Genomic DNA, 23,440 nt, shown 5'->3' with positions numbered 1-23,440 from the left:
TCCTAATACGAAAAAGCCGGTGGAGGTCAGAATGATCATCATCTTCCAGACACTCAAGTGACGAAGACAATATCGCCGTATTTTCTCGAAAATAGTGAGAGAAAATAAAGATATAATGTCAACGTATCTCCTTGTCTTCTGTTTTCCTCTCTTCCTTTCCTATTTCAAGTGGTGGTATACAGGCACTTGCTTGTGGTGAAATTTGAAAAGGAGATGAGTGTGTGGCCCCACCCCTGCTTATGTAGGTAGCAGATGGGGGTGTGGTCAGACGGATGTTGGTATGTAAAGGTACATTTTGAAATTTTATTCAGTGCATATACACTGGAGCGAGATATGTGCAATATGACGCTGAGCGGAAGCTAGCATGATATAGAACTTGGTTCAGGTTAACTTGGTTCAGGTTAGCTTGGTTAGTAAAAATATACTATACTGTACGTCTACTGTAAAAAGATACTATACTATACTTCTACTGTAAAAAGATACTATACTGTACATCTACTGTAAAAAAGATATTATAATGTACATCTACTGTAAAATGATACTATACTGTACATCTACTGTAAAAAGATAATATACTGTAAGTCTACTGTAAAAAGATAATATACTGTATGTCTACTGTATAAAGATACTATACTGTACTTCTACTGTAAAAAGATAATATACTGTACTTCTACTGTAAAACTATACTATACTGTACGTCTACTGTAAAAAGATACTATACTGTACTTCAGCACACTCGGTTGGCACTGCTCAACACATACCTTTTTAAAATAGCTTTCAAATAAATTATTATCTTTATTGTCTTATTTTTCTTTATTTCTATTATTTTTACTTAAATATTTTATTATCATTGTTATCATTGTTTTATGTATTTTTTTAAATAATTGTATTTGTTCTTTTTTAACACATTGGCGGCCACTGGGATGAGTCTAATATCACTAGAGACGACCAGCATATGTAAACAGACGTGCACAGTCCGTGGGGCTGTTTGTAGAGCTAAATCTATACTTTATATTATTGCTATCTGTCCATTCTCATTGTCAATTGAGACCATAAACCGTCCCTTCAAAATGGCATAAAGAAAAAAAAATCATCAATACGTTCTCATTTTATAGCGCTGTGAATATAAGCGTTATACGGAATTTGGTATAGTATATTTCCTGGAAGGCTAGATAAAGGGCTAATAGCTACTAACGTTATATCCAATGGCATTTCCGTTTTACAGATGCTACAGAAATAACTCAAACTGCATATGATCAGGACGATCCTCAAGCATGTATGCATGAAAGGGGGGGTGGGGGCGGGGGACGTCGTTTCTTATTATTGATTACCAATAACCGCGTTCGTCTAAGTAGCCACATACGCTGATTGTATCGTATCGTATCATAACAAGGCCCGATCGGGCTGTAATTTACGTGAAAAAGATCTTACCATGAGCCGGTTGGATCCCCCTGAGCATTTCCCCGTTATCGATCGCCATCTGGTAGATCGATATGTCCATTGGCTGATGATAAATCCCCTTATTGCATAGTGAAATCCGCGATCCAAAACGTATTCCGTGCAACAGACAATAGCCATCGCTTCAGGTGAGTAGAAAACTACATTAGAGATAAAAAAAATAAAAGACAACTTCGGCCACAGGGAACACTGCATTATTGCGATAGCGCCCCTAAGAGGATCTGGCCGGTAATGCACTTTCTCGAATTCAAAGAGTAGGGTACATCTGCAGTGCAGCTCGACGACCTTGAATAGGTTATTAAAATGGAATAAAAGCCAAAACAACTTTTAAGCATGTATTCGAAAGCCGGATATATCCGTGCTTGGGCGCCATTGTGTTAACCCTTTATTCGCTAATGACGTGTTACCGCGTTTTTGAGATCTCCTGTTGATCTCCTCTCAACTCTCCAACGGTTCAAGAGAACCATCTGGTGGCCGATCAGCGGATCGGCCAAACAGGAAATGAGCGACAGGAAGTGGTGCTCATCCATATTCGGTCCGGCCACTTGCTGTCGCTCGCGGGACTCGAGCTCGACACACTGGATAGCGATCCGTTGCCAATAACTCGATAAACAACATGATTTGGACGTATATATAATTATGCAACCTGGAAATGGATCGCATATATCAACATCCCATAATCGCGAACTTTCTGCTCCACGCCGACCACCCAACGGTCAGAGGAAGCTGCGGTAAGTTTCAGCGTGTTGGCTTATTATGATCCATATAAACTGCTGTGATCTATGTATCGCCCATACTACATAAATGATTTAACGTCGGCCACGGACTTATAACCCCCCCCCCCCTCCGGTCACCAGCAGATGATGAGGCATGACGATTAGGACCTTGTACAATTGAACATTTTAATCTGACGTCAATCGGTATCAAACTACATTTGATGATGTAATATTATGTATTTATGGCTATAAATCACGTTCTGCAGAATGCTGCAGAAAATGATAAAAACATATTTATACTTTAGACCGTATTTTTGTATGAATATGTGAATGAAAAAGTAGAACATTGCTACATCCTAAATGATAGATACTTGACGTTGAATGGGCCATAGTAATGTCAATTTAGCAATACAATTAAAAAGGTTATAGCCCTGCAAAGAAGGTGAACATCTCCATAGACAAATAGTGCTGGCAGACAGTGGATTAAGATCAGAATAATCCCTGGCAGATAAAGGGTTAATGTCTTATTTGAGTGTTATTACATATTTTCTTATTGTTTACTATAAAATTTTGCTATTTTATTATTTTAACTATTTTATTTTTCTGCCTTTATTATTATTTTATTTGTAATTATTATTGTCTTATGTTATTGTCTTACTGTTTGTCTTATTTAGCTATTTTTACTATCTTATCTAGTTGTTTTATTACCATTTTTATCATTTGAATGTCTTATAATTTCTATCCTTAGTTATGGAGTGATTGTAATTATTTTCAAAACAAAATGTTTATCCTTTTGTTTTGTTTTTTGTGTAAAGCACTTTGAGCTGCAATCTGTATGAATGGTGCTATATAAATAACGTTATTATTTTACATTTATTTTAATTTAAATTAAAAAATATATATTTTAAGACTTCTAAAGAGTGTCATGTTTTAGACATAATAATATGTCACAGTATGATGTTCCGTTGTGATGTCACAGTATAATGTCACAGTATGATGTCACCGTATGATGTCACAGTATGATGTTCCGTTGTGATGTCACAGTATGATCTCACAGTACGATGTCACAGTATGATGTCATAATAGAACATTCTAGAACATCTGTGCACAGTATCTATTCAACAATTCTCCCAGAAGCTCTCAGATCTCAGAAGACAAGTGAAGATATCACTTGTTGTTTCCGGCTACTTGTCTGTAAGCTTGAATATATTCTGTAGATACAATTTAAAATCCCCACATGGAAAAGGAAACAATGTCCTGTACAATCCTTAATGAGCTGCGTCTGGAGGGAAGGTTCTGTGATGTGGTTATTAAAGTCAACAGCACTGAGTTTAACGCCCACAAGGCAATCCTGTGTTGCTGCAGTGACTATTTCAGGTAAGTTTAGCTTGGTTCAGGTTAGCTTGGTTCAGGTTAGCTTGGTTCAGGTTAGCATGGTTCAGGTTAGCTTGGTTAGTAAAAAGATACTATACTGTAAAAAGATACTATACTGTACGTCTACTGTAAAAATATACTATACAGTATGTCTACTGTAAAAAGATACTATACTGTACGTCTACTGTAAAATATACTATACTGTACGTCTACTGTAAAAAGATAATATACTGTATGTCTACTGTACAAATATACTATACTGTACGTCTACTGTATAAAGATACTATACTGTACGTATACTGCAAAAATATACTATACTGTACTTCTACTGTATAAAGATACTATACTGTACTTCTACTGTATAAAGATAATATACTGTACGTATACTGTAAAAATATACTATACTGTACGTATACTATACTGTATGTCTACTGTAAAACGATACTATACTGCACATCTACTGTAAAAATAAACTATACTGTACTTCTACGGTATAAAAATTATATACTGTACTTCTACTGTATAAAGATAATATACTGTACGTCTACTGTATAAAGATAATATACTGTACTTATACTGTATAAAGATACTATACTGTACGTATACTGTAAAACAACTGTACTTCTACTGCATAAAGATACTATATTCTACTTCTACTGTAAAAAGATACTATACTGTACTTCTACTGTATAAAGATACTATACTGTACGTCTACTGTGAAAATATATTATACTTCTACTGTGAAAATATATTAGTAATCTGCATCCCACAGAACCCTCTTCACTTGCTGGAGCGACTCAGAGAAACCAGTCTACACTATCCCTGCGGTGTCCGAGGCTATGATGCAGCTCATCATAGAGTATGCCTACATGCGCTTTGTGCCGGTGACAGCAGAGAACGTGGAAGAGCTTCTGGTGGCTGCAGACCAGCTTCTCGTCACTGGCATAGTAGGAGCATGCTGTGACTTCCTAGAAGGCCAGCTGTCTCTGGAAAACTGTGTCAGCATCTGGAGGTTTGCGGACATCTACTGCTGCCCTGACCTGAGGCGCAAGGCCCATCTCTTCATCATGTGCCATTTTGAGGAGATGCTGCCCGTCTCACAGGAGTTTGTGGAGCTGTCCCTGCAGCAACTGGTGGACATCATCGAGAGGGATGATCTGAACGTGAAGAACGAGGAGACTGTGTTCGAGGCCATCCTCCGTTGGATCGACCACTCCTGTGAGGAGCGTAAAACACACATCCCTTTGCTGCTGCCCAAGGTAACTAATTGTATTACTGTGTGCATTGCATTAAAACAACACTAGGTTCCCTAGTACAGTGGTTCTCAAACATTTGGGTCCAAACCGCTCCCTAGCAACAGAATTCCAGTGAAACCGTCTACAACCGCTGTCTAAGTTGTACTTGCTTGTCTCTTCCCAGGTTCGCATGGGCTTGATGAGGCCTGACTACTTCGGGAACAACGTCCTGAAGAACCCTGTGGTGAGGGACAGCCAAGACTGCAGGGCCCTCATCCTCAGCGTCCTAAATCCCCCTGGCTCTGACAGGCTCCCAAACCCTCTGACCCGCCCACGCCTGCCCCAGGAGGTCCTATTGGCCATCGGAGGCTATAGTGGCGGCAGCGTGACCAATGGCATGGAGGCTTACGATATCCGAGCCGGTGGATGGATGGACGTGAGCGTTGAGGCGGAGACGCTGGAGAGTCCCCAGGGCTACCACGGCACCGCTTATCTCCACAGTCTGGTCTACTGCGTCGGCGGCAAAAATGGCGTAGAGTATTTCAGCAGTGTGCGCAGGTTCAACCCCATCACTCGCAGCTGGCTGGAGGCGGCTCCCATGCACTCACGCCGCTGTTACGTCAGCGTGGTCGCGTTGGACGGCTGTATCTACGCCATGGGAGGGTACAACGGACACATGGAACTGAACACCGCCGAGTGCTATGAGCCTGAAACCAACCAGTGGACAGTGATCTCACCCATGCTGGAGCGCAGAAGCGACGCCGGCGCAGCAGCCCTCCACGGCAAGGTGGGTGGAACTAAGGAACACAGGGTGGTAGATGAACACAAGGAACGTTCACATTAAAAACTAAGCGATTGGTATCATTCAGAATCATAAATCATAAATGTCTTTATTGCCAAGTAAGCTTGCACATACAAGGAATTTGTTTGGGTCCTTTGGTGCATCAACATTAACAGACAATTAAAGTAGAATGAAATAAAATGGAATATATAAACTAAATTAGAATATTCTTTCTTATTACAGGTTTACATTTGTGGTGGCTGGTTACAGCTCACAGCTGAGTGCTACAGCCCAGACACCGACCAGTGGACTCTGATCGCCCCCATGAGCAGCAGGCGTTGGGCAGTGGGAGTGGCTGCGTATGGAGGACAAGTCTATGTGGTAGGTGAACACGGAGACAAATGCTTTATACTAGATATTTTTATAGATATGTATCATTTGACTTGCAATGCTGCTGTGATGCCCTCATTTCCCTAAATGGATTAATACAGTGTCTGCCTGCCTTAACCACATACTAAAACATTCCTCTCATGTGTCCTGTCCTCAGGTGGGAGGGTTTGACGGTGAAAACTACCTGCGTAGCGCGGAGGCCTACAGCCCCTTGACTGACTCCTGGCACGCCCTGCCCACCATGCTCACCCCCCGCAGGTGCTTTGGCATCGGGGTGTTGGACGGCCTGCTCTTCGTGGTCGGAGGCTACAATGGCTTAAACACCACCCTCTCCAACGTGGAGCGCTACGACCAGAGCAGCGACAGGTGGACTGTAGCCGAGGACATGAAGATCCAGCGCGGTGGCCTAAGCTGCTGCATAATGCATGGCCTGCCTAACATGAGCCAGTACGCTGCTCCCCGTGGCGCCCTGCAGTGACCCCTGGAGGAGGAGGAGGAGGAGGAGGAGGAGGAGGAGGAAGCGGGGGGATCCATCTAAGAACCTTAAACATTTATTAGACCAGTCCAAAAGAAATCCTAATAAATGAATAAATTACTATCACCCAAAGGTGGTGACGTTTCTTTCTTCTAGTAATTCCGACAATTTCTGTTTTTGGTTTGTGTAATGCACATAATAATGGGCACTTTTATCCATATGGTTGAGCCTGTTAGGAATTGCACCTCCAACCCAAGCAGATTGCAGATCACTCTCTCTATATGGAGGCCACCATCTCTCCTCACTGAGAGATACTGGACACCTGATAAACACACACACACACACACACACAAACGCACACGCATACCAATGCATACACATATGAACATAGTTTGTGTAAATAATATGTACAGTATACAGTATAAAATCCTCACTTCCGTATTCATAATTTCTGTGAATAAATCACAATCAGTGTGTTGGTTTGATCAAATCAAGGTTTTCAAGGACAGTGGTTCTCAAAGTGGGGTCCGGGGACCTCCAGGGGTGGCCTATTAACTCTCAATGTGGGGTCCTTAACATGAAAACGTTTGAGAAAATGTACAGTAACATGTGAAGGGAATGTTAAGTGTGTGTCACCAGGCATTTTATTTATATAGCGCTTTTATCCGAAGTGCTTTCACTCACGTAAACACACACCGACGGCCAGTGATGCAGTGGTGGTACCACTCAGTACCACGCCGTCCTAGCAGTTCGCTGAGCAGAAGTGCACGCAATCGCGCACGGATGTGCACGCCCGTGCACAAAAGAATTGCGCTCCACTCATTGTGCGCTAAGTACCCACCGTCTTATAACAATAGCGCAGGTCGTCAGGTGTCTTTAACTACACTACCCGGCACTTATCTATCACCTAGACTTTGCATAATAATAGGATACTGAGAGATACTGGACACCTGGCAAACACACACACACACACACACACACACACATACATGCAAGCACATGGTACAGTAAGACAATGATTACATAGTAAACATCAATATACATATACACACATAAGCAAATACACAAAAGACAGCAAGCACACGCATGCACATACACACACATACCAATGCTTTATGAACATAGTTTGTGTAAATAATATGTACAGTATACAGTATAAAATCCTCACTTCCGTATTCATAATTTCTGTGAATAAATCACAATCAGTGTGTTGGTTTGATCAAATCAAGGTTTTCAAGGACAGTGGTTCTCAAAGTGGGGTCTGGGGACCTCCAGGGGTGGCCTATTAACTCTCAATGTGGGGTCCTTAACATGAAAACGTTTGAGAAAATGTACAGTATCATGTGAAGGGAATGTTAAGTGTGTGTCACCAGGCATTTTATTTATATAGCGCTTTTATCCCAATTGCTTTATAACCAGTGATGCCGGTAACGCGTTACTAAGTAACGCGTTATTGTAATCTGATTACTTTCCCCCGAAAATAGTAATCTAACGCGTTAATCTTTAAAAGCCAGTAATCTGATTGCAGTTACTTGTCCAAGTGGCTGTGCATTACTATTTCGTTACTATCTCATCATAAATTCATAATGCAGGCGGAATGCAGTATTTTATTTCGTTTTCGACAGTCAAAAATACATTTTGAGCTGTTTTTCTTTTGGGAGTGACGTAGTGTGGCAGTGAAAGGGTTACACAAGAATGTGTCCCGCGGGCCGCGGCGTGACTGGACACTGTCTGTGAGTGACTCTGCTTTGGTACAATCACATTCCCCATCCACAGTCTGCGAATCAGAGGCAGAGTAGGGCGGGTCTTCACAGCACGTCATGTGACATATGCGCCAATCGTGTGACAGCAGGGCTCCGTCGTCAGAGAATTCCACCCCAAAACGCTTGGCAAAATTAAAAGTGAGTTTCTGTTCAGACTTCCATCCCAAAACGCTCGTCAGTCACTACTTCACGTTCATATGCGGAGGAAACAAAATACTGTCTACCGCTAAAAACAGCACATCCAATTGCATTGAAAGCATCTGGAATCACAACACTAGCCGACGCTTCGACTAGTAGGTACAGGAGGACTCGGAGGCCAGCCAAACAGCAAAAGAGAGAGATTGTTTCTTTCCCTTTTGATTAATGTATATTTGATGGTGGCAGAGCAAAAGCTCTTATTTGCCAGATTTACAGTTAATTTACATGTTAAAGAGAGACTGATTGTATGTTTATAGAGAGACATTTATAAAAACAATTTAATAGTTACAGTTGATATAATTGAATAGTTCAGCCTGCATTTGTTAGATGTGAATGGATACACTGGTTTTGTAAAACCACTGGCTGGCTGCTCTAATGCTGTGAGCATCATAGACTGTTGCTTTACCATACTTGATGGTACAGAAGCTGAAGCACTAGTTTAACAATTTACGTTATGTGCAGAGAAACAAGTTAAAAACAATTTATGCACTTTCAATAAAGCGTTTAAAAAAAACGGTTGGGGGAACGACGACGACTTCGTAACCTAGTTACTTTCAAAGTAACTAAGTTACTCTGATAATCAAGTAATCAGTAAAGTAACTTGGATTACTTTTTAAAGGAGTAATCAATAATCAGTAATCGGATTACTTTTACAAGTAATCTGTGGCATCACTGTTTATAACTTAGGGCTTGTGTCCATAGCCGACGTTTTATGAGTTGTCAGCTCCTTTCTGTCATTCATTTCTATGCTGGAGAAGCGTCAGGCGCGCTCCTCTTCCCAGCGACGCGCCTCGCGTTTTATGAGCTCTCGACGGCAGCGTTTTTGGCGGAGCACTCCCAGCTCATAACGTTGAAACTAGTTAAACTTTTTTGGAAAGCAGCGTGCTCATCAATGTAAGTCATCGAGGAAGGGGCGGAGCTGCGGCTGGCGCAAGCTCTGGGGAGACCCAGAAAGACACTCGAAGCTTTTTTTTCTTTTTTCAAAGCGGTCCGCCTTGAAAAAAAGGCTTTGAGTGGACACATAGCCTTATGCCTCACATTCACCCATTCACTCACGTAAACACACACCGACCGCATAGGTAACCATGCAACCATCATTCCTTCAAGACACACTCGAGAACTGCAGGGGAATGTGTGTTTGGCGCAGATGTGTGTGAGGACCTTTGGAGAATATTTTTGATTGGTTGGTCTGAGAGGGGATTGTTTTGATTGGCTGCTCGTTTTTGGCCGCTCATCTAGCTACGTGACCTCACGTGGTCTGAGAGGGGATTTTTTTATTGGCTGCTCGTGACCTAACGTGTCACGCCTCTGCATTCTGGGTATTGTAGTACAGTACTAGCATAATATACTATTATACAACGAGGGCGCCTATAGCACTGCTATTTTATGCAATGACACTATTGCATAGATTAAGCAAAGTAATGTTTGGCTGAACATCATAATCAAAATCATAACGTAACGTTTTAGTACGTATATCGTCATGAACAAGCTAAAACGCTAGCTAGCAGGCTAGCGCTCATCTAGCTACGTGACCTCACATGGTCTGAGAGGGGATTTTTGTATTGGCTGCTCGTGACCTAACGTGTCACTCCTCTGCATTCTGGGTATTGTAGTACAGTACTAGCATAATATACAATTATATACTATTATACAACGAGGGCGCCTATAACACTGCTATTTTATGCAATGACACTATTGCATAGATTATGCAAAGGAATGTTTGGCTGAACATCATAATCAAAATCGTAACGTAACGTTTTAGTACGTATATCGTCATGAACAAGCTAAAACGCTAGCTAGCAGGCTAGCAAGCTAAAACAAATAATAATAATAATAATGGATTGGATTTATATAGCGCTCTTCTCTGACTGACTGTTGCTCTGACTCACAGCGCTTCACAGAGTCCATTATTCGTTCATACACGGTGGTGGTAAGCTACAATTGCAGCTAGAGCTGCCCTGAGGCAGACTCACAGAAGCATGGCGAATAATCAACGCCTACGGCCCCTCCGACCACCACCAACATTCATTCACATGCATACACATCAGTGGAGGCTGCTGACCAAATTGTTAGGTGAAGCACAAATTATTATATTATATTATATATTAAATTATATTTTTAAAACATCCCCCACTGTGTGTCAGTGGTCAGTGGACACAGATGAAAACATATTAACATTAGGTGACAGCGGACCTGACCAGATGAAAACATATTAGGTGACAGCGCACCTGACCAGATGAAATCATATTAGGTGACAGCGCACCTGACCAGATGAAATCATAATTAGGTGACAGCGCACCTGACCAGATCAAAACATATTAGGTGACAGCGCACCTTATCAGATCAAAACATATTAGGTGACAGCGCACCTGACCAGATCAAAACATATTAGGTGAAGGTGACAAGGAAGCCACAGACTCATACCCCCTCAACTAACCGCCTCGGACAGTCCTTCATACCAGTGGCCATCAGGCTCCACAACAGTGGGCAGGGACTGCTGCCAGACATCGACCTAGAACTAATAGGAACCCAAGTAGGAAAATAACACTACCTTATGCATACTGCACCTTATGTGGATACTGTGATACTGTGAATAATGAATAATGTATATTTCAGTTAGTTAGATAGTAAATTATAACACTACCTTATGCATACTGCACCTTATGTGACTGTGAAAATATATTTCAGTTAGTTAGATAGTAAATTATATTGACCTATTTGTTTACACTGCTTGTGTTGTTTTCACTACCTGTACCCCCCCCCCCCCTTCCCCCATGCTGCTATGATGCCTGAATTTCCCCAAGGGGATCAATAAAGGAATATCTTATCTTATCTTAAAAGGAAAGATGAAATTACCTACCTGGGTTCCATCCTATAGAGGCAAATCTTTCCTGTGACAAAATGGGATCCAATGTAATAAAACTAAGTCAACCAACGAACTAGATTCCTGTACCGGATCTCCTCTCTGGTAAACAAGAATACCTTGAAGACTCTAACAGGAGCACTCATTCAAGGGTACTACGACTATGCTTGCACCTCATGGTACCAAAGCACCTCAAAGGCACTAAAAACAAGATTACAAACATCACAAAACAAACTGGTCAGACTACTGCTTGACCTTACTCCTAAAACCCACCTCACCCCTGCCCACTTTGACAACCTAGGATGGCTTAGAGTAGACAACAGAGTACAGCAACTTGCAATGGGCCTGGTCTACAAGATACACTACACCACTAAGATACCCATGTGCATGTCGAAATACTTCCCAAAGGTCAGTGAATACCATGACCACAACACCAGAGGTAGTTCCACAAATCATGTTCAACCCAGATAAAATAATTTAAAAAGTAAAAAAAAAAAAAAAAATGTAATAAATGAAAAATCGTCATAACTTAGAAATGAGATTGCATAGGTCTATGAATCGATATCGCGATTCTGTTTCGATTAATTGCCCAGCCCTACAGTGTGTACAGTAAGTTAGCATCATCATTGTGATGTAGGCTAAGCTGGCTAGCTACTGTTAGCATACAAGCTTTTACAAACACTGTAGCCTACTTACTTATTCATCCACAACTTTTTTTCTGATCCAGATGCATAAGTCCACTTCTTCATGTTGCTCAGTTGCTGGTTTATACTTCGGTCCTAATGTTGGCGCAACGTTTAATTTAGCCTGTGTTGTTATAGCTGTACACAGCTTACTAAACTACTATCTTGCTATGTTTCACAGAGTCAAAACGGGTCCAGCTGCAGGTTCGGAGGATAGGTTTAGCTCGGGCCAATCTCAAGTTTCTCAAGTTTCTTTATTAGTTGTCATACAGAAGTACAGAATACTTGTATACAAAATGCTTCTTTCTGTTACATTTTGTATAAAAGTATTCTGTACTTCTGTATGACAACTAATAAAGAAACTTGAGAAACTTGAGATTGGCCCGAGCTAAACCTATCCTCCGAACCTGCAGCTGGACCCGTTTTGACTGTGCGATGCAGCAATCTCTGATTGGATTTGCAAGGCTGACAATCATTCAACCTCTGTGTATTATTGGATTGTCAAGGCTGTCAATCATTCAATCCCCCATTCAATGGCAAGAGTTTAACTGCACAGTCCGTGCTTAGATGAAGTTAATAGCCTATTTTGATTGGCTGTTATTTATTATTTATTTAACAATGGGTCAACCTGTGAAGTATTCTGCACGAATAATTACTGCAGGCAATACTGCAGTGCAGACCTGCTCAGAGCTGTCAATTTTGGCCATTTTTGAAGAAAAAAAAATTCACTGGCATTTTTTTACATAGGAAAACATTTATAATAAAAAATAATAATAATAATAAAAAAAAAAATATATATATATATATATATAGGTATATGTAAATTAATAATAATTATGAATTATGAGTGAATTTGTATTTCACGTGTTGTCATAGAGAAACCTCCACTGATACACATTCATACGAGGCAAGTAGGTTAAGTGTCTTCCCCAAGGACACAACGGCAATGGGATGGACATGGGCTTGAGCGGGATTCGAACCACCAACCCTTCGATCATTGGACGCCCCGCTCTACCCCTGAGCCACGCCGCCCCACAAAGGAGAATGACCGCTAGCTAGCAGGCTAGCAAGCTAAAACGCTAGCTAGCAGGCTCACAAAGGAGAATGAACACTAGCTAGCAGGCTAGCAAGCTAAAACGCTAGCTAGCAGGCTAGCAAGCTAAAACGCTAGCTAGCAGGCTAGCAGCTGGGCAATCCAAAAGGAGAAGGAATGAATGAAAACTTTATTAACAGATTGCAGAATGGGTACAATACAGTACGGCTCAATACACAGAATTGTTAATGGGATGCAGACCAGAGAAAGACATTTGTCTTGTTTACAACAGTCATAATTAACAGTTTGTTATTCATTTAGATAATTATAAGATAAGATATTCCTTTATTGATCCCCTTGAGGAAATTCAGGCATCATAGCAGCATGGGGGAGGGGGGAGTTTGATTGATTGGTTGAACATTTTATTAACAGATTGCAGAATGGGTACAATACAGTACAGCTCAATACACACAATTGTTAAGGGGATGCAGACCAGAGAAAGACTTTCGTCTTGTTTACATCAGGGTCCCCCATTTTCATTTCATCAAAACATAACATGTTTTAGGACCATTGCTATTTTTATTGTACATAAATGATATGAGAGAAGCATGTTCTTGTAATTTATTCTTATTTGCAGATGATTCAGCTTTGCTCATCTCCCATAAGGATCTCAGTACACTCCAAAGACTGCTAGGAGAGGAACTCTCTAAGGTTAGGAATTGGCTGTCTGGCAATAGGCTCTCACTTCACTTAAAAAAGGCTCCTGAACTCAAGGTAGAATTAGGGTCTGAGGTTATAGCAGCAAGAACAGCAGTGAAGTACCTGGGCTGTATGCTGGATGACAGTCTGGGGGGGGGGAGGGAATGGCCTTACAGGTGCTGGGTAAGGTAAATGCCCGCACCAGGTTTTTTGGCTAGAAAGGCCAATCCTCTTGATAGGGAAAGCCTTAGACTACTGGCCAACAGCGTGGTGCAGTGTCATTTTGATTATGCTAGTGTAGCCTGGTTTGAGAGACTGTCAGCTTCATTAAAGAAGAAACTACAGGTGTCACAGAATAATCTGATCAGGGTTGTGATGGGCCTAGGACCTCGTGATCATGTTGGGAGGAGACATTTTCAGGAGCTCAACTGGATACCAGTTGAGGCCAGAGTAGCCCAGCTTAGGCTCAACATGGTACACAACATAATAAATAACAGGCTCCCCAAATATTTTAGTAACAATTTCCCTAGTGTTAGTGAATCACACAGCCACATAACGAGATCTAGAATAGCAAACCTGCATCCTCCAAGGTGTAGAACAAAGATGGGACAGTGCTCATTTGCTCACAAAGGAGCACAGGAGTGGAATGAGTTGACTTGTGTGACTTGTATGACTTGGAGACTTGTGTGACTGGGAGACTTGTGTGACTTGGAGACTTGTGTGTCTGGGAGACTTGTGTGACTTGGAGACTTGTGTGACTGGGAGACTTGTGTGAAGGCTCAACTTGGCCCTATATTTTGTTTTCAGAGCTGTCATGGATGAAAAGCCAGCTTCACACAGATATGTGGTGCTGAATGGTATCAACACCGTAACTGCTGCATCATGAGATACTTGGTACTCAGCACCACACTCTGAAACTAGCTCTCCAGGTGGTATCAGATGAGATTTCAATGAGTTCTTCCAAGAGTTTGGATGGAGATGTGTCAGGAAGCTTTGTCTCAATGTTGTCCAGAGTAACTTTGTGATCCTTTTCTGTGTTTTATTAACACCAAGTTTAATAATGATTTTCAGATTTTGAGAAATGGTCAAACTTATCCAAATATGGTATTTTCATTGAAAACAGTGCAGCTGCAACAGATAGCACTTTAGTGATAATTTTCTGTAATCAAAAAAAAAAAAAAAAAAATGTAAAATGTTTTTTTTCTTCTTTTTAAATCTCAAGGCACCCCTGGCAGCTCTGTTGAGAACCGCTGATGTAGACTCTATAGCTCCTACAGGCTACCACTAACAACATGAGTTAGCCCTGGCTAGTGCTGTAATGTAGACTATAGCTCCTACAGGCTACCACTAACAACATGAGTTAGCCCTGGCTAGCGCCGCCATGTAGACTATAGCTCCTACAGGCTACCACTAACAACATGAGTTAGCCCTGGCTAGTGCTGTAATGTAGACTATAGCTCCTACAGGCTACCACTAACAACATGAGTTAGCCCTGGCTAGCGCCGCCATGTAGACTATAGCTCCTACAGGCTACCACTAACAACATGAGTTAGCCCTGGCTAGTGCTGTAATGTAGACTATAGCTCCTACAGGCTACCACTAACAACATGAGTTAGCCCTGGCTAGCGCCGCCATGTAGACTATAGCTCCTACAGGCTACCACTAACAACATGAGTTAGCCCTGGCTAGCGCTGTAATGTAGACTATAGGTCCTGGCAATATCACTTGGTCCAATATGGTAGCTTCCTGTAACAAATGTGAAATAGTTGACTCTCAAGACATACAATGTTAAGTTGTAGATATACAATCAGTTTATGAAAAGATCACGATTTTATTATAGTAAAACACAAGATACGTGTGCCCTAATGATAAGTATAAAAGAAAAGAAAGCAGCGAGTCAGCACAGCATATCAGCAGGCCCGACACAGGTGTTTTCGTGAAGTTGGCCCACCGTCCACCAGAGTCACCTGGCCCTCCTCTCCTTCCATGATGATCGCTCCCTCCTGTAACACCACCATATCCCCCTCCTCCTCCACCACCATCTCCTCCTCCTCCACCTCCTCCTCGTCTCCTCCGACCACCTCCTCTGGGCTGGCCTCGGTGCTCTGCTGCTGCCGGTACTCCTGGGCCTTCCTGTTGGCCCCCAACAGCTGCCTCTGGAGATGCTCCTGGAGCAGGGACCACATGACAGCATTATTACTGCAGGCAATCCTGTGCACTGTATGACATCGTTACTAGATTATTATTACTAAATCGTTTTTCTTCCAACATGGCTGCCTGTAACCATCGGTAACCACTTTCGAATCCTAATTTCTGCGCAGTGGTAGAGAAGGTAGAATACTGGAAAATCATATTACTGTTCCACTGTAGCATTCCTACCTGCCTACCTAACATAATGCCTACCTAGCAGTATTCCTATACAGTGTTAATTTAGTCGGCTATTTAAAATTTTAGTCTTAGTCATGTGTCAAATGTTCTTTTTCGTTTTAATCACATTTAGTCACCTTTATCTATTTTTCGTTTAGTCAAGTTTTAGTCAACTACAGGTCTGAGCATTTTAGTCTTAGTCTTTTTCGTTTAGTCTCGATTTAGTCTTTTTTGTTGACTCTCGCCACTCAGTTACAGCCTCATAAATTGGCGTGAGATTTTTCTAAACAAAAACAAGCTAATGTTAGTGCTAGCTGGTTAGACTTATGTAAGCTATTTAATGTGTTCCATGTTATTATTGATGCTGACGTTATTAGGTGGAGTTGCAGGTCCGTTGTTGTTGTGGAGTGGAAAGAGGAAGAAAACCGTTATGTTGATGATCAGATATCAATTCTCCCGTGATTTTATTTTACTATAGTTTGAAAGTATAGGCGGACTACTCCTCGGTTACATTGGTGGCAGGGTTGGGGTTGTTTCCTGCATTAGTGTCCAGTGTGAGAAGTAAATGGAATGCGAGAATGAATTAGATGATTTGACAGCTAGCTAGTTGCTAATGCTAACAGTAACGTAGCAGTTAGTTTCAAACTAGTCTCCTCCTCGTCTTTCACTTTCAACAATACATTCTGCTAAGTCCAAGCCCACTGCATACAAGACCACCGAGACCCTGTTGCCCCGCCATTGTTCCATTCAATTAAACCCATGCCGTGTGCAGTTACTGCTATCTACAATGCTGGCTAAGAACAAAACAGCGAGTGAGGAAATGAATCAAAGCGCTTGCGCTGCACACAGGAAACGGAAATTCTTCACTAATAATAACATTAATTATTCTAAAAGTTATTATTTTGTCGTCTTAAATTAAGAGATTTCGGCAAGATTTTATTTTGTAAACTACATTTTTGTTTGTAGTCAACGACATTGCATTAATTATTTAGTCATGTTAGTGTCACATGATCTACATTAACGTGACGTCTCGTTGTCGTCAGGGGAGAAAGCTTCGTTGGCGACCATATTTAGTCATAATTTTCGTTGACTAAATTAACACTGCCTACCTAGCAGAATTCCCGTTGTCTCCATAAGGAAGAACACCTCACAGATATTGTGCTGAAAAATTGTGCTCCAATAAAAGGTTTTTTATTTTCCCCTTCTTTGACCCCTGTATGAGTGTTTCAGCAGCATGTGTGTGGACTCTGTTCTTTCTGTATTTATCCTCGTCTCTCGGTCCTGAACCCAATATTAGTATGCAGAAGTGTACAGCTCCACCCACCGTGTCCATGTCGTAAGTGGCTGGTTCCAGCTTCCTCTTCCTGCTCGGCGGAGGTTGAGGCTCCTCCTCCACGATCTCCTCAGTCACCCCATTGGCCGGTACCGCCAGCACTGAGCAACCAAATACACCAGTCATCATCAGAACCACGGTGATCACATCATGTACGGTACGCTAATCCCAGCCCTGCTCTATAGATGAACGTCTGTTATGGACATCATACCATACCACCTCTGGACTCTATGCACCCATCATTCTGCGCTCACATTTATTACTGGTGACAGATATGATACCCACCACTGTGTCCTTTAGGTCAGTGATGCGTCACAACTCGTACTAAACTCAAATTCGCGGCTTGTGGCGGTTAGCAGTGTGGTTGTACTCACTCTGCTGTCTGTGTTGCATAGTAACAAAGAACTGCTGTCCCATTCCTCCCGTGGTGTGCAGGTTGCCATGTTGGTCCGTTACTATGGTGATGACCCTCTGACCCCCTTCGTTGACGACCGAGGTGTGCTGGATGAATGAATGAATGAATGAATGAATGAATGAATGAATGAATGAATGAATGAATGAATTTATTCACACACACACACGATACATATTACATGCGAGTATCCTCAAGTGATAACAATGTCGCAAATTGTGTGCATGTGCCAGGTCTCCCAAGAAGCTATTTAAAGCTTTTGGAGGGAGCCTGAACACAGATACAAACAGAATATAAACAACAAAACAATAACAAAAAAAACAAAAACAAAAAACAAAAACAAAACAAAACAATACAACGTGGGTAGGTTTACACACCTACCTACTAACTGACATATAACAGAGATACATAATACAGACAATTTTATTCCTAAGTTATAATTTTAATTAGAGATATGATTTTAGCAGTTCCTCTTTCAGTGATTTTTTAAAGGTTTTAAAGGTATTAGTCATTTTTAGATTTTCATCAAGCTTGTTCCAGATCTGTGGACCCCTGCATGCTATGCTTAGGCTAGCACAATTTAGCCTTCTCCTCTTGCCAGATATAAGATGCTTGTTTCTTGTGTTGTGGATGTGCAGTGGTTGGCAGACTGGGACAAGCTCAGACAGTCTGTGATTCATGTTGTTGACAACTTGATACATAATTGATGCGTTTTGATGAATGTTAAATTCAGCGAGCCTCAGGAGACCAAAGCGATGGAAAAGAGGCATTGAGGGCGCTCTATACCCGGACCATGACAGCACTCGTAGTACCCTCTTTTGTATGCTTTCTAGTTTTTTGAGATGGCTGGGGTATGTGTTGCACCATATGACGTTACAGTAATTAATGAGGGGTTCAAACAGGGTTTTGTATAAAGTGAGAAGGGCAGGCAAGGGAAGAAAATGACGTATTTTGCAGAATAAGCCAACATATTTGGACAGTTTTGTTTGTAGGTATTTTATGTGGCATTTGAAGTTGAGTGACTCATCGATGATGACCCCCAGGAATTTTGTGGACGCCACTCTTGACAGCTCCGTTCCATTTATTTTTATGCACATGTGATGTGTGTGCATCTGATTTGAGTGGAAGATAATGAAATTTGTTTTGCTGATATTTAGTGATAACTTGTTGCATTTGAACCAGGTGTCCACTTTTTGTAGTTCTGTATTGAGTAGATCTTGTAGCTCGAGTGGATTTTTATGTGACAGAAACAAATTAGTGTCATCAGCGAATATAACTTTGTGCAGAAGTACAGATGAGTTGACAAAGTCATTTATATAGAGAATAAATAGTAGAGGCCCTAGAATTGACCCCTGGGGGACCCCATATTTGATGTCCATTTTTATTGATTTGTGATTTTTTATATCGACGTACTGTTGCCTACCATGTAAATAGCTACTGAACCAGTTGAGAGCCAGACCCCTTATGCCATAATGGTGTAGTTTCCCAAGTAGAATGGTGAAGTCAATGGTGTCAAAAGCCTTTGATAGATCCAGGAAAACGCCCACCCCACAATCACCCTGATCAATGGCATCATGTATTTTTTCTATTAGGTCTAATATTGCCATGTTTGTAGTTCTTTTTTTCCTGAAGCCGTATTGTGAATTGGTGAGTATATCTAGCTTGGTGGTGTATTCGCTTAATCTATTGTACACAACTCTCTTTGATGTTTTTTGGCACCACACCATGTAGTAACGACAAATTAATACAGTGAGCGAGTGGTCTGACTATAATATTGGCTATGGCTATTAGGATTTTGCTGCATATTCCATCAGCACCGGCTGTGCGAGTGTCCTTCATCTTCATGATAATGTTGAATAGTTCATCATGGTCAGTTCGTTTCATGAAAAAGGAGTTAATATAGTTACCTGATAAATACTGGATGTTGGGGTCCAGAGCACTGACAGCTATGGATTCCTCCGACTCGCCTGGAGACACAGGGGATTGGAATGGTACAGTGTGACACTCGGACTGTGTTGGCCTTGTTGAGACAAGTCTAGTGTGTACCTGGTAGGGACCATATCTAGTGTGTACCTGGTAGGGACCATATCTAGTGTGTACCTGGTAGGGACCATATCTAGTGTGTACCTGGTAGGGACCATATCTAGTGTGTACCTGGTAGGGACCATATCTAGTGTGTACCTGGTAGGGACCATATCTAGTGTGTATCTCTGTAGGGACCATATCTAGTGTGTACCTGGTAGGGACCATATCTAGTGTGTACCTGGTAGGGACCATATCTAGTGTGTACCTGGTAGGGACCATATCTAGTGTGTACCTGGTAGGGACCATATCTAGTGTGTACCTGGTAGAGACCATATCTAGTGTGTACCTGGTAGAGACCATATCTAGTGTGTACCTGGTAGGGACCATATCTAGTGTGTACCTGGTAGGGACCATATCTAGTGTGTACCTGGTAGGGACCATATCTAGTGTGTACCTGGTAGAGACCATATCTAGTGTGTACCTGGTAGAGACCATATCTAGTGTGTACCTGGTAGGGACCATATCTAGTGTGTACCTGGTAGGGACCATATCTAGTGTGTACCTGGTAGGGACCATATCTAGTGTGTACCTGGTAGGGACCATATCTAGTGTGTACCTGGTAGGGACCATATCTAGTGTGTACCTGGTAGGGACCATATCTAGTGTGTATCTCTGTAGGGACCATATCTAGTGTGTACCTGGTAGGGACCATATCTAGTGTGTACCTGGTAGGGACCATATCTAGTGTGTACCTGGTAGGGACCATATCTAGTGTGTACCTGGTAGGGACCATATCTAGTGTGTACCTGGTAGGGACCATATCTAGTGTGTACCTGGTAGGGACCATATCTAGTGTGTACCTGGTAGAGACCATATCTAGTGTGTACCTGGTAGAGACCATATCTAGTGTGTACCTGGTAGGGACCATATCTAGTGTGTACCTGGTAGGGACCATATCTAGTGTGTACCTGGTAGGGACCATATCTAGTGTGTACCTGGTAGGGACCGTATCTAGTGTGTATCTGTGTAGAGACCATATCTAGTGTGTACCTGGTAGGGACCATATCTAGTGTGTACCTGGTAGGGACCATATCTAGTGTGTATCTCTGTAGGGACCATATCTAGTGTGTACCTGGTAGGGACCATATCTAGTGTGTACCTGGTAGGGACCATATCTAGTGTGTACCTGGTAGGGACCATATCTAGTGTGTACCTGGTAGGGACCATATCTAGTGTGTACCTGGTAGGGACCATATCTAGTGTGTATCTCTGTAGGGACCATATCTAGTGTGTACCTGGTAGGGACCATATCTAGTGTGTACCTGGTAGGGACCATATCTAGTGTGTACCTGGTAGGGACCATATCTAGTGTGTACCTGGTAGGGACCGTATCTAGTGTGTACCTGGTAGGGACCGTATCTAGTGTGTACCTGGTAGGGACCGTATCTAGTGTGTACCTGGTAGGGACCGTATCTAGTGTGTACCTGGTAGAGACCATATCTAGTGTGTACCTGGTAGGGACCATATCTAGTGTGTATCTCTGTAGGGACCATATCTAGTGTGTACCTGGTAGGGACCATATCTAGTGTGTACCTGGTAGGGACCGTATCTAGTGTGTACCTGGTAGGGACCGTATCTAGTGTGTACCTGGTAGAGACCATATCTAGTGTGTACCTGGTAGAGACCATATCTAGTGTGTACCTGGTAGGGACCGTATCTAGTGTGTATCTGTGTAGAGACCATATCTAGTGTGTACCTGGTAGGGACCATATCTAGTGTGTACCTGGTAGAGACCATATCTAGTGTGTACCTGGTAGGGACCGTATCTAGTGTGTATCTGTGTAGAGACCATATCTAGTGTGTACCTGGTAGGGACCATATCTAGTGTGTACCTGGTAGAGACCATATCTAGTGTGTACCTGGTAGGGACCGTATCTAGTGTGTACCTGGTAGAGACCATATCTAGTGTGTACCTGGTAGAGACCATATCTAGTGTGTACTTGGTAGAGACCATATCTAGTGTGTATCTGTGTAGAGACCATATCTAGTGTGTATCTGTGTAGAGACCATATCTAGTCTGATTAAATATTAACATTCAGTATTCAAGTAGAACAGCTAGCTGTTGTGGACACTCACCTTTCCACAGCAAAACGGTAGGCAAGGCACCTTGGTTGAGAAATGCAGGTTTCAGTCTATGTGTTGTATGATAGACAGTCTATCTATCCTGTCTCAAGATGCACAATGAGATCTTGAGATAATTGTTGAATATATATAGAACACAAATGTTCTAGAACAGGGGTCTCAAACTCAATTTACCTGGGGGCCGCTGGAGGTAGAGTCTGGGTGAGGCTGGGCCGCATCAAATATTCCACAAAAAAGGGTTTCAAGTATTCAAAAAAAAAGTACAACTGATCCAATCGTCGCAATCTTTAGCAATAACATTTCAGAACATGAACAGTTCTTCAGAACATGAATGGTTCTTCAGAACATAGGCTTCTCAGTGGTGTCAGTGGACTCATCCACAGCACTGTGCATTTTTTTTTAATTCTACCACAAAGCTGTTTAATCAAATCACAAGCCAGTATTTCAGTTATTCTGGTTGCTGTGCGATCTGAGGGGGATTTGCTTTTGTTTGCCTTCAAACATGGTCTCCATCACTCAATCATACATTATTTTCAATTATACAACGGCATGCAAATTTCTCGAGTCTGATTGCTGAAACAGTCAACTTACACGTGTGTATTTCTTATAACCCACGCGTGTGGTCCCAGAACCCGCCCACAACCGAATTACAATCACTCCGCCGTTCGTGGTTTTAGAAATTAAAGCAAGATGGCGGACAATAATCTTTACGAATGGATATGTTGATGTGGATAACGACTAAATGGAAAACGATTCTGTCACGGAGAATGTCTTAGTTGCTTAACACATTGAGGACCGGCCGTCGCCGTCTAATATGTGGCTGGAGGACAAAGCTTTGTAAACAAACCGATGTACTTTTGGAGAGCTATATCTATACTTTATAGTATTGCTATCTGTCCATTCTCATTGTCACTTGAGTGCATAAACCGTGCCTTCATAATGGCTTAAAGAAAAAAAATCCATCAGTTGGTTGTCATTTTATAGCGTCGTGAATATAAGGTGTATCGCACTTTTCGTCTCAAATATTTTCTGGGAAGCTAGATATAGGGCTAAAGGCTACTAATGTTATATCGAACGGCATTTTTGTTGTATATATTCGAATGAAATAAAACAAACTGCTTATCATCCGGACTATTACAGAGCATCTATGGATGAAATGGGGGCGGCGGGGGACGCCGATTAGTATTATTGATTAGCAATAGAGTGTCCGTGCAAGTAGCCACATTCACTGATCGATTGCTTGCGTTTTACAACAATGTCTGATCCGGCTGTAATTTGGGTGAAGAGGGTCCTACCGTCAGCCCATGTGATCGCCGGCAGCATTTCCCCATTATTCATCGGCATCTGGTAGATCGATATGTCCATTGGCTGATTGTTACGACCCCTGTGAGTCTAAGGGTAAAGGGCTGTAACATAACAGTTGGTTGACAGAAAAGATGGACCACGTTTGTAAACAACAATGATATTTATTGATAGATGCAAAGGAAGCACAT

General features: G+C 41.9%; 1 protein-coding gene across 1 annotated transcript in view; it reads left to right on the top strand.

The window, feature by feature from the left end:
* The window catches only part of LOC311233527 (uncharacterized protein), a gene marked incomplete at both ends in the record, with an annotated part of 43,856 nt that extends 37,424 nt beyond the window's left edge, over positions 1-6,432 (top strand). Inside the window, 3 exons of the mRNA XM_084320493.1 lie at positions 5,093-5,570; positions 5,835-5,945; positions 6,112-6,432. Of these exons, the coding sequence (XP_084176619.1) occupies positions 5,093-5,570; positions 5,835-5,945; positions 6,112-6,432 (910 nt within the window). The remainder of the gene's footprint in view (positions 1-5,092; positions 5,571-5,834; positions 5,946-6,111) is intronic.
* Between the last annotated feature and the right edge of the window lie 17,008 nt (positions 6,433-23,440).

This window comes from Notolepis coatsorum (genome assembly GCF_963971535.1).
Source record: "Notolepis coatsorum genome assembly, chromosome: 8".
In the NCBI taxonomy this organism is placed as follows: domain Eukaryota; kingdom Metazoa; phylum Chordata; class Actinopteri; order Aulopiformes; family Paralepididae; genus Notolepis; species Notolepis coatsorum.
The sequence above is the reverse complement of the archived record's forward strand: the minus strand, read 5'-3'. Positions and strand labels throughout refer to the sequence as shown.